This window comes from Triticum dicoccoides, chromosome 7B (assembly GCF_002162155.2).
Source record: "Triticum dicoccoides isolate Atlit2015 ecotype Zavitan chromosome 7B, WEW_v2.0, whole genome shotgun sequence".
NCBI lineage: Eukaryota > Viridiplantae > Streptophyta > Magnoliopsida > Poales > Poaceae > Triticum > Triticum dicoccoides.
The window spans coordinates 502,357,326-502,370,620 of NC_041393.1; the positions used below are offsets into that span (position 1 = coordinate 502,357,326).

General features: G+C 45.8%; 1 protein-coding gene across 1 annotated transcript; it reads left to right on the plus strand.

Annotated features, from left to right (window-relative positions):
* The first annotated feature begins 11,589 nt into the window (after positions 1-11,589).
* On the plus strand, positions 11,590-12,906 carry LOC119339043 (protein MEI2-like 6). Its single transcript, XM_037611227.1, has 4 exons — positions 11,590-12,122; positions 12,241-12,360; positions 12,484-12,625; positions 12,751-12,906. Exons 1-4 carry the CDS (start codon positions 11,590-11,592, stop codon positions 12,904-12,906), a joined length of 951 nt encoding a protein of 316 aa, XP_037467124.1.
* The last annotated feature ends 389 nt before the right edge of the window (positions 12,907-13,295 follow it).

Below are 13,295 nucleotides of genomic sequence, written 5' to 3' on the forward strand. Positions count from 1 at the left end.
TCAATCGCTGACAATTCTATACCAGCAAGCGTTTACCCACAACACACACGACTTGTTAGCAGGAATCGCCTGCGTTGTTATCTATCTTCTCATACATTTCTTATTACTGACCTGTTTGCTAGTATCACACACATCTTGTTATATTAATCTGTTTCTGTTGTCTTGCCACATCACAAACAGTTCATCCAAGTGAGTTGTATGCCGTCTATCGCACACACCTTGATCTGGCTGACTGTTTCTGTTGTGTTTTCTAATCACAAACAGTTCATCCGAGTGAACTGTATGCCATATATCGCACACACCTTGATCTGGTTGACCCTTTTTTTGGTTATGCTCTTCGCAAACAATTCATTCAAGTGAACTGTATGCCACGTATCGCACACGCAACTCTAATCTGAATCGTGTTCAATATCTCGGCCATCGCAAATAGTTTGTATCATTTTTGATGGTTTTCTTACACCATCGTTTGCGATTAATGCATCGCACATAGTTTTGTCGAATGGTCTCTGATTGTATTGTCGCGTTTGGATCATCCTGCGGTAGTGTATGAGGCTAATTCAACCAAACTTGTATATTATGGCGTGACAAATTATTATTCCAACCGAACACAATCCTTATTATATGACACCCTGTTGGCTCAAATCTCATGCAAATGATTATCCTTGTAGGATAGTAATTAAAATCATGTCTAATTATGTCGTTCCAAAGATTGGATAGTTTTTTTTCATAGATTGTGTTTCTAGTTTTCATAAGTTAAGACCAATCACAATATTCGTTCTCGTTGTTTTCTGTGATACATCCAAGCAACTCTTTGGGCCACATAATGTTCACATTTTTACAATGTTTAGCAAGTGATCCCGCAAAAGCCTTTGTATAGTAGGATTAGGGTTGTTCAATTTCTACGGATAGGGTTGCAATGCCTCCATTGTGAAGTCTAAACATGGGTTCAAACTTCACTCTTTCGGTAATCTAATTCGCAAATCCTCTATCTCTTGTACACTCTTCACCAACATGACTAATACTTGTGTCCTTAGTTTTTTGGACTATTTAGAGGTGTTAGTTCTAAATTTCTTGTGCTCTCGCACCCTGTTGGACTTCAAAATAGGTGACACATATATCATGCATTTTTTTCATAATCATATGTTTTTGTAAATGTTGTGACCTAAAGATGGACTCATTGTCGTTACCTCTTATTTGAATATATTTAGTATCATTAAATATCATGGTAGAATTTTTCAAATCTTAAACTCTAACAAATATCTTAATCATAGTGTAGTTTATTAGTAGGTAAGCATATCTATATAAACTTTTAGTGTATGATAAATGTTCTTACAAACAGGGTCTAGTAATAATTGGACAAATGTGCATGCTTTGTACCTGTATTTAGAGTAATCATTATCATATAATCAAGTAAAATAAAAATATTATTAATTCCAATTTTTACTGTATACGGTCTGGTTTCCCGTAAAAAAAGAAAAAAACGATCTGGTTTTTGATATGCTCGTGTAATTCACTTGGTTTGACCTGGTGTATGGTGTATACGAGAGCTAATGTTATTTTCTTAAATGAAGAGGGCGTACTCGGGTGATGGCTCGTCAAAGGAGTATCAGGGTTTTTCGGGTAATAAAGCTGAGACGAGGAACTCTAGTACTGCCGCAGAGAAGGGTGCAGAGGTCACCTCCCCAATCAAACCACTCGAGCAGTACAAGCGTAAGGGCGGGCCAAACACTAATCAGCAGGTTTACAGGAGGGTGGAAACGCCACTTCTGATGAATGAACCATTTGCGGCTAATGGTGAAGGTGTAGTCCTTGGGTCCTCTGGGAAAGATCCGAGTCAGGAAAAGGATGGAGAGGAGCCACGGGTACCGAAGAAAAAGAAACCTATGCCGGTGAATTCCGGTAGCACGGCAGAGGCTGCGGATGCAGCCCTACCACTCGCAATGAGTTGTCTAAGCTGGAACTGTCGGGGGCTTGGGAACCCATCGACAGTTCGAGAGCTTCGCAATGTAGTGAAGCAGGAAGTGCCCTGTCTCCTGTTTGTTATGGAGGCAAAAATCTCTGCAAAGAGAGTCGAAGCGTTGCAAAACCAGTTAGGCTTTGCGGGGTGTTTTGCTGTGGATAGCAAAGGATTGAGTGGAGGTATTGGTCTGTTTTGGTCGGATGACATTATAGTCGAGCTAAAGAATTATAGTTCGGCCCATATCGATGTGGAAGTGCGGAAGGTGGAAAGAAGATCAGAAAAGTGGAGGTTCACCGGTTTCTGCGGTGCACCAAAGGTGGAGGATCGCTATCAGAGTTGGCAGTTTCTCCGGACTTTGTTCGCGGTACAACATTCAGCATGGATATGTATCGGCGATTTCAATGAAACTCTGTATGGTTCGGAGCATTTCTCGCGAGCAGCTCGACCTGAATGGAAAATGCGGGCGTTTCGAGAAGTGACTGAAGAATGTATGTGGCAGGATCTTGGATGGTCAGGAACAGAATACACATGAGATAATGGACAGTCAGGACTTGCAAATGTGAAGGCTCAGATTGATAGGGCTTTTGCTAATTCGGAGCTGCTTAATATGTTTGCTTATGCTCACGTTAGGCACATCAGCACAACAGAGTCTGACCATTGTTTTGTTAAAGTGGACTTACATGAACATGCGTCCGAGGGGCGTTCTAGAGCAAACAAACAGTTTCGTTATGAGGACATGTGGCAGTGTCATGCTGACTACGATCAAGTTGTAAAAGAACATTGGCAAAAGGGGTCCAGTCGACAGGGACTTGGAGGTATTCTTCAAGCACTTTCTGTGATGCAATCAACTTTGACTGAATGGGGTGCTGCTGAGTTTGGGTGTCTGGCACGTAAAATCCGTAAGCTGCGGTCGAGGCTTGATAGATTGCGTGGCCAATCTATAGGGCGAGGGCCCTCTGTTGAGGAGTTATCAGTTGCAAAACAGCTCAGAGAGGTCCTGCGCCAGGAGGAGATTTTTTTGAAACAACGATCGAGAGTGTTGTGGTTGAGGCAGGGAGACCGAAACACGAAATACTTCCAGCTACAAGCGGCTCAACGGAAGAGAATGAACAAAATTGACAATCTTGTGCGAGAGGATGGCACCATATGTCGGACGAAGGAGGAAAATTGTACAGTGGTACAAGAGTTTTTTCAAGACCTATATACTTCCCAAGGGCACCGACCTATGGATGAACTAACAAATTTAGTCCCTCAGCGGGTGACGGCGGATATGAATGAAATTCTTGATAGGCCATACACAGCGAAGGAGGTGAGAGTGGCGCTGTTTCAGATGGCACCATCGAAGGCCCCGGGGGTGGATGGATTTACGGCGGGTTTTTTTCAACGGCATTGGAGTTTGATCAAGGATGATATTATTCAGGCTGTGTTGGACTTTCTTCATGGGGGCAAGTTACCAGCGGGAATGAATGACACAACTATCATGCTCATTCCTAAGGTGACACATCCCCAGCGCATTAATCAATATAGACCGATCTCTCTCTGTCCTGTACTTTACAAAATTGCAGCCAAGTGTATAGCAAACAGATTGAGGATCTTTTTGGATGATACCATAGGAGGAGAACAAAGTGCATTCGTACCAGGTCATCTGATTACGGATAACATCCTTATTGCCTATGAGAGTGTTCATGCAATGAGGAAGAGGAGGAAAGGAAAAAATAGTGTGTGCGCGGTGAAACTAGATATGATGAAAGCATATGACCGTGTTGAATGGCACTACATCGAAACAATGATGGCATGTCTGGGCTTCAGCACGTCCTTTATTTGTCTTATCCTCAAGTGTGTTTCTTCGGTCAGGTTTGCTGTCCATGTGAATGGGGAGCTTTTACCGTTCTTTTCCCCTTCGAGGGGTTAAGGCAAGGGGACCCGGCATCGCTTTATCTGTTCCTGTTATGTGCGAAGGGTTTTACCACTTTGCTCAATAACTTTGGCAGACCGTACGTGGACAAAGGTATAAGGGTGAGTCTGAACTCACCTTGGATCAATCACTTGCTTTTTGCGGACGACAGTCTAATATTCATGCAAGCAAAACAACAGAGTGCGCGGCGCTTGAATGATATTCTCAGAATTTACAGAGATTGCTCGGGTCAGTGTGTGAACAGAGAAAAGAGTTCCATTTTCTTCAGTCCAAACACCTCTGACATAGATCGCCAAGCAATGAAGAATTTGATGGGCATCGCTGTAGAAGCATTTAATGAGAGATATCTTGGTCTTCCGACAGCAGTTGGCCACATTACAAGTGGGACGTTTGATCATTTAGGGGAACGAATCAAAAGTAAATTAAATGGCCGATCAGAGAGACTTGTTTCCTGTGCTGTGAGGGAAGTTCGTTTGAAGTCAGTCATACAGGCTATACCCAGCTTCTCAATGAGCTGTTTTAAACTGACGAAGAAGGTTTGCAAGGGGTTTTCATCTAGTATGGCAAAATATTGGTGGAGTAGTTCTCTCGACCGGCGCTCGCTGCACTGGGTCGATTGGCAAACACTCGCATCACCGAAGGTACAAGGAGGGATGGGTTTTCGGAATCTTGAGATGTTTAACTTAGCTATGCTAGGCAAGCATGGATGGAGAATGATCACAAACCCAGAATCTCTCTGTTGTCGTGTGTTGAAGGGGAAGTATTTCCCTCTCAGGGATTTCATGCACGCTACTGTACCAAAGAACGCCTCGGCTACCTGGCATGCTATTATAGCAGGAAGGGAGGCGCTTAAAGTGGGTTTGATCAGGCGTATTGGGGGTGGCTCTTCGGTGTCAATCTGGAATGATAATTGGATCCAAGGGAAGCTCTCCATGAAGCCATCAATGCAGGTTGAAAGTGATACATTACACACAGTCTCCGATCTCATTGACAGTGACTCTTGGTTATGGAAGGTGGATATTGTCAGGAGGAATTTTATCGCTCCCGATGCTGATGCTATCTTGAACATACCATTGCGGCAAGGGGGAGGAGAGGACTTCTGGGCATGGGCGTGGGAGAAGATGGGTATCTATACTGTAAAATCTGCGTATCGGGCTCTTATGACTCGCAACGAGCACTTAGCTCTAGAGGAAGGGACGACGACGGGTACTTCAGAGACTGAAAAACAGTTATGGACAAGGTTGTGGAAGCTAAAAGTGGTGCCTAAAGTGCGTGTGTTCTGGTGGCGAGTTCTACGGGGAATCCTTCCTGTCGAGCGTACATTACAGCACAGACACATAGTCACCACATCTAGATGTAAAGTCTGCCTAGCTGCAGACGAGGATTTGATGCATGCGCTGGTTAAGTGCACTCATGCAAAGAGGTTCTGGGGGGAAGCGAGAGAGTGGCTGCAAGTGAAACTTCCTGCTCTCCACCTAGAAACATGGATGAAAGATATTCTTTGTGACTCAAGGTCTCAAGAAACTGATAGGGCAAAAATTGTTTCTGTCATGTGGGCGATTTGGACCTCCAGAAATAATATTACACATGATAAGGAAAGTTCAAACCCAGTCCAGTTTCTGAGAATGATCAAGGAGGCTTTGGCGGTGCTAGAACTTCCTATGGAGCACACCAAAGTCCTGACTGGATACAGATGGAGACCACCTGAGGGTGATGGGATCAAGATTAACACTGATGCAGGTATCTCTACTGAGGAGAGGAAAGGGGGTGCAGGAGGGATCGCTCGGTCTTCGACTGGCTTTCTTGCTGCCTGGAGCAAGCCATATCCCGGAGTGACAGATCCATTGGTAGCAGAAGCTTTGGCTCTGCGTGATGGGGTTCATTTTGCTCGTCTCCGAGGATTCATGCGAGTGGTTATGGAGGTTGACTGCAAGGAGGTAGTCGATCTGTGGGCTTCTCGCACTTTCTCGCGCTCGACGGTAGCACCAGTTCTATTGGAGATAGAAGGACTAGCTTTATCTTTTCAGTCTTTTGCTATTCAATTTGTATCAAGAAATGCCAATGCTCCAGCCCATCTTTGTGCCAAGTTTGCTTGCACATTAGGGCTTTCGAGCTGTTGGATGGACTCCCCTCCTAGCTTTCTCATGACTAGCGTTATGGCTGATCATGCAGGAGCTAGAGATGATTGAATAAAGTTCACATTTCCCCGCAAAAAAATATGAAAAGTTGTGTCCTAGTTAAAGGTAGGAATCTAATTATGACATACATGATGCCCGTCAAAGATGCTAGTAGCCTACTTAAATTCAAATGCAGATTGGATTGGCTTGTTCCGAGATGGTATATGGTACTAGTATGTGACATGGACTTGTGCTCCTCCAAATTGTGGCTATTTTTTATGTATTTCGTAATATTTTGGACATCCTCACTATTCAAAGAGAGTTGATCATTGTACGCTCGCTTTTAGAGATTCCAAGAGCGCGCGAGCTCGTCCGCTCTTCCTCCTATCTCTGGCTGCTGGAACCCTAGCCGCCGCCAGGAGAGCCCAATCTTCCAGCGCCGTCCTTCTGCGGCTTCCCTCCGCCGGTGACCTCGGTCGTCGGTGGTGAGGAGGGTCGCTGGATCCTCGTGTGTGGATCGTTTTTACTCCCTCGTAGTCTAGATTTTTAGTTGTTCATCGTCTTTGTTTCGGCGACGACGATGGTAGCGCTGAATAAAGATTCTTCGGATCCTTCTTTGATAAGGCCATCGGTCCTATGGTTGGGGATGAATTTGGAAACCAGTCTGTTCAAGCAAGGATGGTGTGGCGGCGACGGCATCCTCGTGGTGGACCTGTGTCCTCGGGCTCCGCCGTTGCGACGGCATTTGCTCCAGCTTCGGCGCGGAGCTTGGGAGGTAATCCAGGAGCGGATGCAGATTGTGGTCTGCATCGACGACATCTAGAAGACGGAACATGTCTGGGTTCGTGGTTCATGGATGGCAGGTATGGTTTCCTTCTGCGACGTCTTAGTCGCGACGGGGTGCTAGATCTAGAGTTCGATAGCGTGTCCAGGGTGTTGCCCCGGTCTGATTCGTTCAACGGTAAGGGCTTCACTTTTGGTGAGCCACTTTGAAGATCCGCAAAGCTGCATATCAGGATGGAGCCGCGTCGAGCTCGGGTGAGGAGGTGATCCATCATTCTTTTCTTCGGTGGCTGCTGCCGTGGTGCCGGAGGCAGGTGATGGGCGTTGGTTTCAAGCTCAGAGATGTTATGTTATCTTTTCAGTTTTGTCATGTCGGTCTTTACGTGACTTGTACTTTAATCTTTATGATATGAATAGGACACGTATTACCATGCAAAATGCTCGCTTTCATCTCCACCTTCTTCCCGCGACCCTTCTCCCCCAACTCCTGCATTAACTCAGTCAAATCAAATCTTATCAAAGCCAGAACTAAATTAGAACTTTCCTTGCCTCACCCTCCCTATACCCCAAACCAAATCAAATATTATCAAACCCCATCTAAATCAAAACATTCATTGTCTTCCCTACACATAGTCAAATCAAAAACAGATCTTACCAAAATCTTGAATATGATGGGTGTCATATTTATGTCAAACACGTTTGGTGTCTAGCCACTTAGACTAGCCATAGTGGAAGTAACCTCAGCAGTAACTTCAAGTCCAACTCAGCAAATTTGTCTATGTGGCAGTGAGTTAATGAAGAGAGAGGTAATAGCTAGTTATTGTAACATCACATGTCCCAATGCAATATGAGTCTATAACCTAATAAATGAAGTTTTGCATTACACCACACCTATGTTAGAGCATGGTTAATAGTAGCCAGTTGCTGGCTATAAGCCAGTGCCATGTCATCTACAGTCCATCTTATAGCCAATGTGTACAATAGTAGATTAAATGAGTGTACTACTTTTTTATTATGTGACCCACCTTTCATTCTCACAAATTGCCTAGGAGCATGTGCTAGAGCTGGCTCTTCACGAATAGCCCGCTTACATTCTCTTTCCTCTTTTCTTTCCTCCAACTAAGCAGAAATATACTGGTTTATTTCTTATAGCCCGCTGACTCAGCTCTATTGTACTTGCTCTTAGTACCCACTATGAAGGTAGTAATATAGTCTAGGGATATGTGTATGTTACCCTCCACTGTGGCTAGTCTTGGATATGGATGCCTCTGTTGCAATAAATGGGTAAATTAGCTAGTAACGTACAATATTATACTCACTTTGTTCCTTTATACTCACTCCGTTCCTTATAGGTTTTCTAATAAAATTGCATATTGTAAAGTGCATTTTTTTAATTCCTCATAATTCTCATGTTAGCCCTCCAGAAAATGGTAAGTATCTCTTTCTTGATTGTGTGTATCTCTCATTGTAGAAAAAGAAGGAAAGTATCTGTCTATCAATTACATGTATCTCTTACTTTCCTGGATTAACTGATTACTTGCCACTAATCAACAAATTTGCCAAGGGTACTTTTGTCCTAACATGTCTATAATTATGTCTCTTGGTTACCGTGACGAAAATAATAAACCTCACGTAAAGGAACAGAGGGAGTATACGGTGTATTTGTTTTTTCATATAATTCCACAACATGAGGTGCATTTCTTCTAATTCCTCACAATTCCGGTTTTAGCCCTCTAGAAAAAGAAAAGTATATCTCTCCTGATTGACTGTGTCTCTCCATATAGAGAAAAAAAGTAAAGTATCTCTCTCCCGGTTATGTATATCTATTTCTTTCCTAGCCTAAAAGATTTTACTTGTTGCTAATTAACGGATTAGCCAAGGGTAGTTTCATTCTAAATTATCTATAATTATATGCCTTGGTCACGGGGCCAAAAATAATACACGTTATATAAAGAAATGGAGAAAGTAGTAGTAGTAGTAATTACTAGTGCAATTAAGTATTCGAGGCCCTCCTCTAGGGGCATGGCGGTCGTCTTTCTTCCTCAGCCTAGATGTTACCATAAATGCGTAGTAGTATGGTGCAACTTGTTACTATCATATAGGTTTTGAAATCTCCTAACTGCTTAGATGAATCGACGTCTCGTACAAATGATGTAGCTCATTAACATAATACTTAAACTTCACTCTAAATCTACCATATACTTTGATAAAGAACTTGGAGTACAGAGTGAAGTTTAAGTTTTCTCAAGATACTCCAATTCATTGTTTTAAAAGCAATTATGCCATTTGAATCCCCGCAACGTTGTAATATGTTTTCTGCTTAAACCAAGGATTTATTCGGATGGCAGGTATTTTCCTAGGGTCATTTTTTGGTTGATTTGAATCTATGAGTACTTATGCGGACATCGATTTGGATAATGAAGTTTGGGTCCTCAACAAGAGCACATACTTTTTTCGGCGAGAATGTGTACTTATGTAAAGACACAATGGACATTCTAAGATGCACCCTAATTTCGTATCTTAAGATATAGTAGAAATTTTTAGGGTGTATCTAGCGTTTATCTAAATGAGACTTAACCAAATCACACCTAACTCCTATTGCACCACTTGATTTTCATAAAGATTCGTGCAGGTTTATTATTATTATTATTTTGTTTTTTGTTTTATTACTCGAATGATGTTTAGAACTTAGATACGAGTTTGTTATTTCTCATCTAGATGAGATTTGGCAAATCCGAAAATTTTAATACATGACATGTCGGTTTTCTTTTCATGTGCATTTCAATCAGGTTTAGTTACTTGATCATCATTCTTCTAGTCCCTAAAATTTATAATTATTATAATCAAATGTGACCCTAAAACCACATAATAAAATATGAAGTTGTGCGAACTAAGGATACCTCAGATGGGTAGCTTATTTATGGTGGAACCAATCCACGGCTCAAGTTTTAGACTTGGCCTCACATTCTTTTTAGATTTATTTCAGTCTTTCCGATTATGTTCATTTCGTGTGAGGAGGCATTCCTGTCGACTACGAAGGTGTTTATGGTGACTACGTTAATCTTAAGATGTTATGCCGACTTATAATCTAAGAGTGCTGATAGAAATAGCGTGTGCATGTCTTTATAGGGATAAGTTTATGTGCGTATACATAGGCATCTGCGTTTGTACCATGTTAGAAAAGAATATGAAAGTTGTTTGGTTGCACTGCACCACGGAAAAAGGAGATAGTCGTTTCAACATATTGATTTGCTATATTCCATGTTTGTGAATAAATTCGATTTGGACTAATCCAAAAAGTTTATTCGGTAAATATTTTCATATTCAAATCTAACGAGTTCTGTACGAAACATGTTGAATATTTTTTTTCTTGAAATTCAAATAAAAGAGATCTAAGGTGTATTGCTTTTTTTTTGACGCAAGTGCTCATATACACGCCATGCACTCACCCCTATGAAAGCGCACACACACATCCTACACCTCCGAAAAACTGAGCCAAAATAACATCTTGAAATTTACGAAGTCACCGTAGGCACTATATCTGGACGCTCAGCTCGAGCTTTTGGGCTCGGCCCGAGTTTGCGTCGGCTCGGAGCGAGTCAGGCTCGGCCTGCAACACAAAAAGGCCGAGCCGAGCTGCACAATCTAGCTCGTTTCACCTCAAGCCGAGACAGGCTCGACTCAGGCTGACTCGCGAGCCCAAAGCTCGCACGGCAGAGCAGCCCAACGCAGCCTTTAGCAAGTTAGCAAGCAGCCCAGCACGCTGTCTCACGCAGCCCATAGCCAGCACGCTGCCTTGGCCCAGTGATGCACATCTCTACGCCCGCACGGTACGAGAAAGAGAGAGAGACGCTGTAGCAGCCTCCTAGGGTTTCCTCGCCACCGCCAGCAGCATGCCGGACGCCGAGTCGCCGATGCCGGCTCGCCGCTCGTCCGCCCTTCCTCCTTCACCTCGTCGACCACTTGCTCGCTCCCCTCATCGTCGCGGCCGTGCTTTGGACCTTCTTCGCGGTGCCCGCGTACGTCCACGAGGAGCGTCGCCGACGTCTTCCTCGCTTGCCGTCGGCGACCTCGCCGCCCGTCTTCTTCTCGGCGCACGCATGTGTCCACGAGGAGCGTCGTGCAACAACCCAGCTTCATCAGAGCGCTGCCACCATCTTCCTCCCCTCCCGTCGGTGACCACCCATGTGGAGGCCCACATGGCAATGACTTGAGCACGCAGGCTTGGCGAGCCTGCCAAGCTGCACCGAGCTAGGGCAAAGCCCGGGCCGAGCTCCGTTTTGAGGCTCGTCGGAGCATTGAGCTCGGCTTGACTCGGCCCGAGGAACGGCGAGCTTTGGGTAGGCTCGGCCCGAGCCGGCTCGAGTTGGCTCGCGTCCAGGTATAGTGGGCACCTCGACGTAGACGAGAGCGTCTCCTCTCACTGAATGCGCCTCGCCGGAAATCCTGAAATAAATGCGAGCATCAGGATTTGAATCCTGATGGGCTGGGATACCACAATCCCTCTAACCATCCAATCACATGTTGATTCGCAAGGTGTATTGTTGTTACGAATAATATCTCTATCTTGTACGAGGAAGCTCAAGTTACGCTATTTTCTCTTTGTTTAAGTAGTACTGGAAGATACTTTTCTGTTTCAGAAAATCCTTACTCTTTTGCAAAAAGGAAAAAAGCAACGACTCACTAGTCCTTAGTCCGATTTTTCTTGTTCCTCTTCCTCCTTCCTTTATAAGGACCGGGGGACCGGGTGCCTCCCTATTTCTCCTTCAGCTCTCCTTTGTTCGCCTTCCTCCTTCATCTTCAACCCAAAAACAATGGCCGTCTCCCGCCTCAACCCCGTAGCCTCGCCTTACCTTCCGATGACACTCGCTTCCACGTGGTGCTACCCCTCTCCTTTCTCCTACCCGCCGTCTCCGCCCCCACTCCCGCCGGCGCACGGGTGGCCTTTTGCCTACGGCGGCGACTGGTGCCACACAGTGGGGATGCCCTCGTTCCCGCTGCAGACAGCATATGGGTACCCCGCTCCATTGATGGTGTATTGCTGCACGGCGCCGCCACCGCCACCGCAATCGGCGACCCGTTGTCGAATCACGGAGATCATCGAGGATGGAGGCGAGGTAGCCTCGAAGGAAGAGGTAAGGTACGAGCGTTCCCCGCGCTCCGTCCTCACTCCTTGGAGCAGAGAGCCGCCCACTTCGCCCCTGCTACCGCGAGCGCCGCTTCTGCGTCCCCCGCCGCGTACGTCTTCCGCGGGCAAACCGCGCCGCCTCCAGTGGCCACGCCTCGCCTTCAACCCCAAAGAGAACAGCACGTCCCTGATGATTCGCAATATTCCCAATAAATTTATGTATGTAATACTAGTTGTTTGCCCTCTTTGTTTGATCGATCTCATGTCACCTAGCTAGTTCATGCTCGATATTTTTGGGTCTTCTGCTTAAAGATTGACTTCATGTGGGACATTGCAGGAAGAGGAGATTCATGGCCATCCTCGACCAGCACTGCGCCGAGGAGAACGCCAAGCTCGGCCGCGACGGCGAAGGGGCCAGGTCCGAGTACGACTTCCTCTACGTCCCCGTCGACTTCGGGTATGATTGCTAGCGGTTTCCCCTCCCGAGAGTTACTTTCCATACAATTAATGCTACCTTTTCCTACTCTTTGAATCCAATCCGTGTGCACCGTTTTGATGAGGTTTATTGTCCTTTGCACAGGACGAGGTTCAACAAGGGCTACGCCTTCGTGAACATGACAACGGCGGCGGCGGCGCGGCGGCTCCACGCGCACCTCAACGGCCACCGCTGGGAGGCCGCGGGCTCCAAGAAGGTGTGCGACGTCGTGCACGCGCGCCTGGAGGTACGCGCCTAGTTACTGCTCGCTCTGGCTCGTCGGTTCAATCTCCCCGTCGCGTGCTGCGCGCTAATTAATGTCCGCCATCATCACGTAATTGGATTGGGATTCGTAATTCGTATCGCATGCAGGGGCTGGACGGGCTCGTGGCGCACTTCTCGGCGTCGTGGTTCCCCTGCGGCGGCCGCAAGGATTTCCTGCCGGTGCGCTTCGAGCCGCCGCGCGACGGCGTGTGTTGGACGGCGGAGCACGTGGTCGGCCACCTCCAGCCTCCCCGCTCCTGCTGATGGAAGCGCTCGTCGGCGGCCGCCGGCCAGCGGGCCTGGGTAAACTATCAGTCAATCTTTCTTGCATTCTATCCTCGTCCATGCCATGGATGGATAGAACGGGAGATAGATTATATCGCCTCATCATTCCATGTGTTCTACAAAGTGTCGTCCCTCCTGGTTTAGTCAGTCACTAGAATCTGGTAGAACTAGTAGTAGCAGAAGTGTCTAGTCCGTGTCCTAGAATCCCCTTGTTGTATGACATGCCGGTGCGCGGCACCTCTGAACTGATGGCCTCTCGCCAGGAAATTTTAATCTCTGTTGTTGTATTACGTGTGCAAATTTCCAGCGAATCAAAGAGGTCCTAAATGCATAGTATGCGTCTTCGTGTTATATGCAGGTCCCATGAG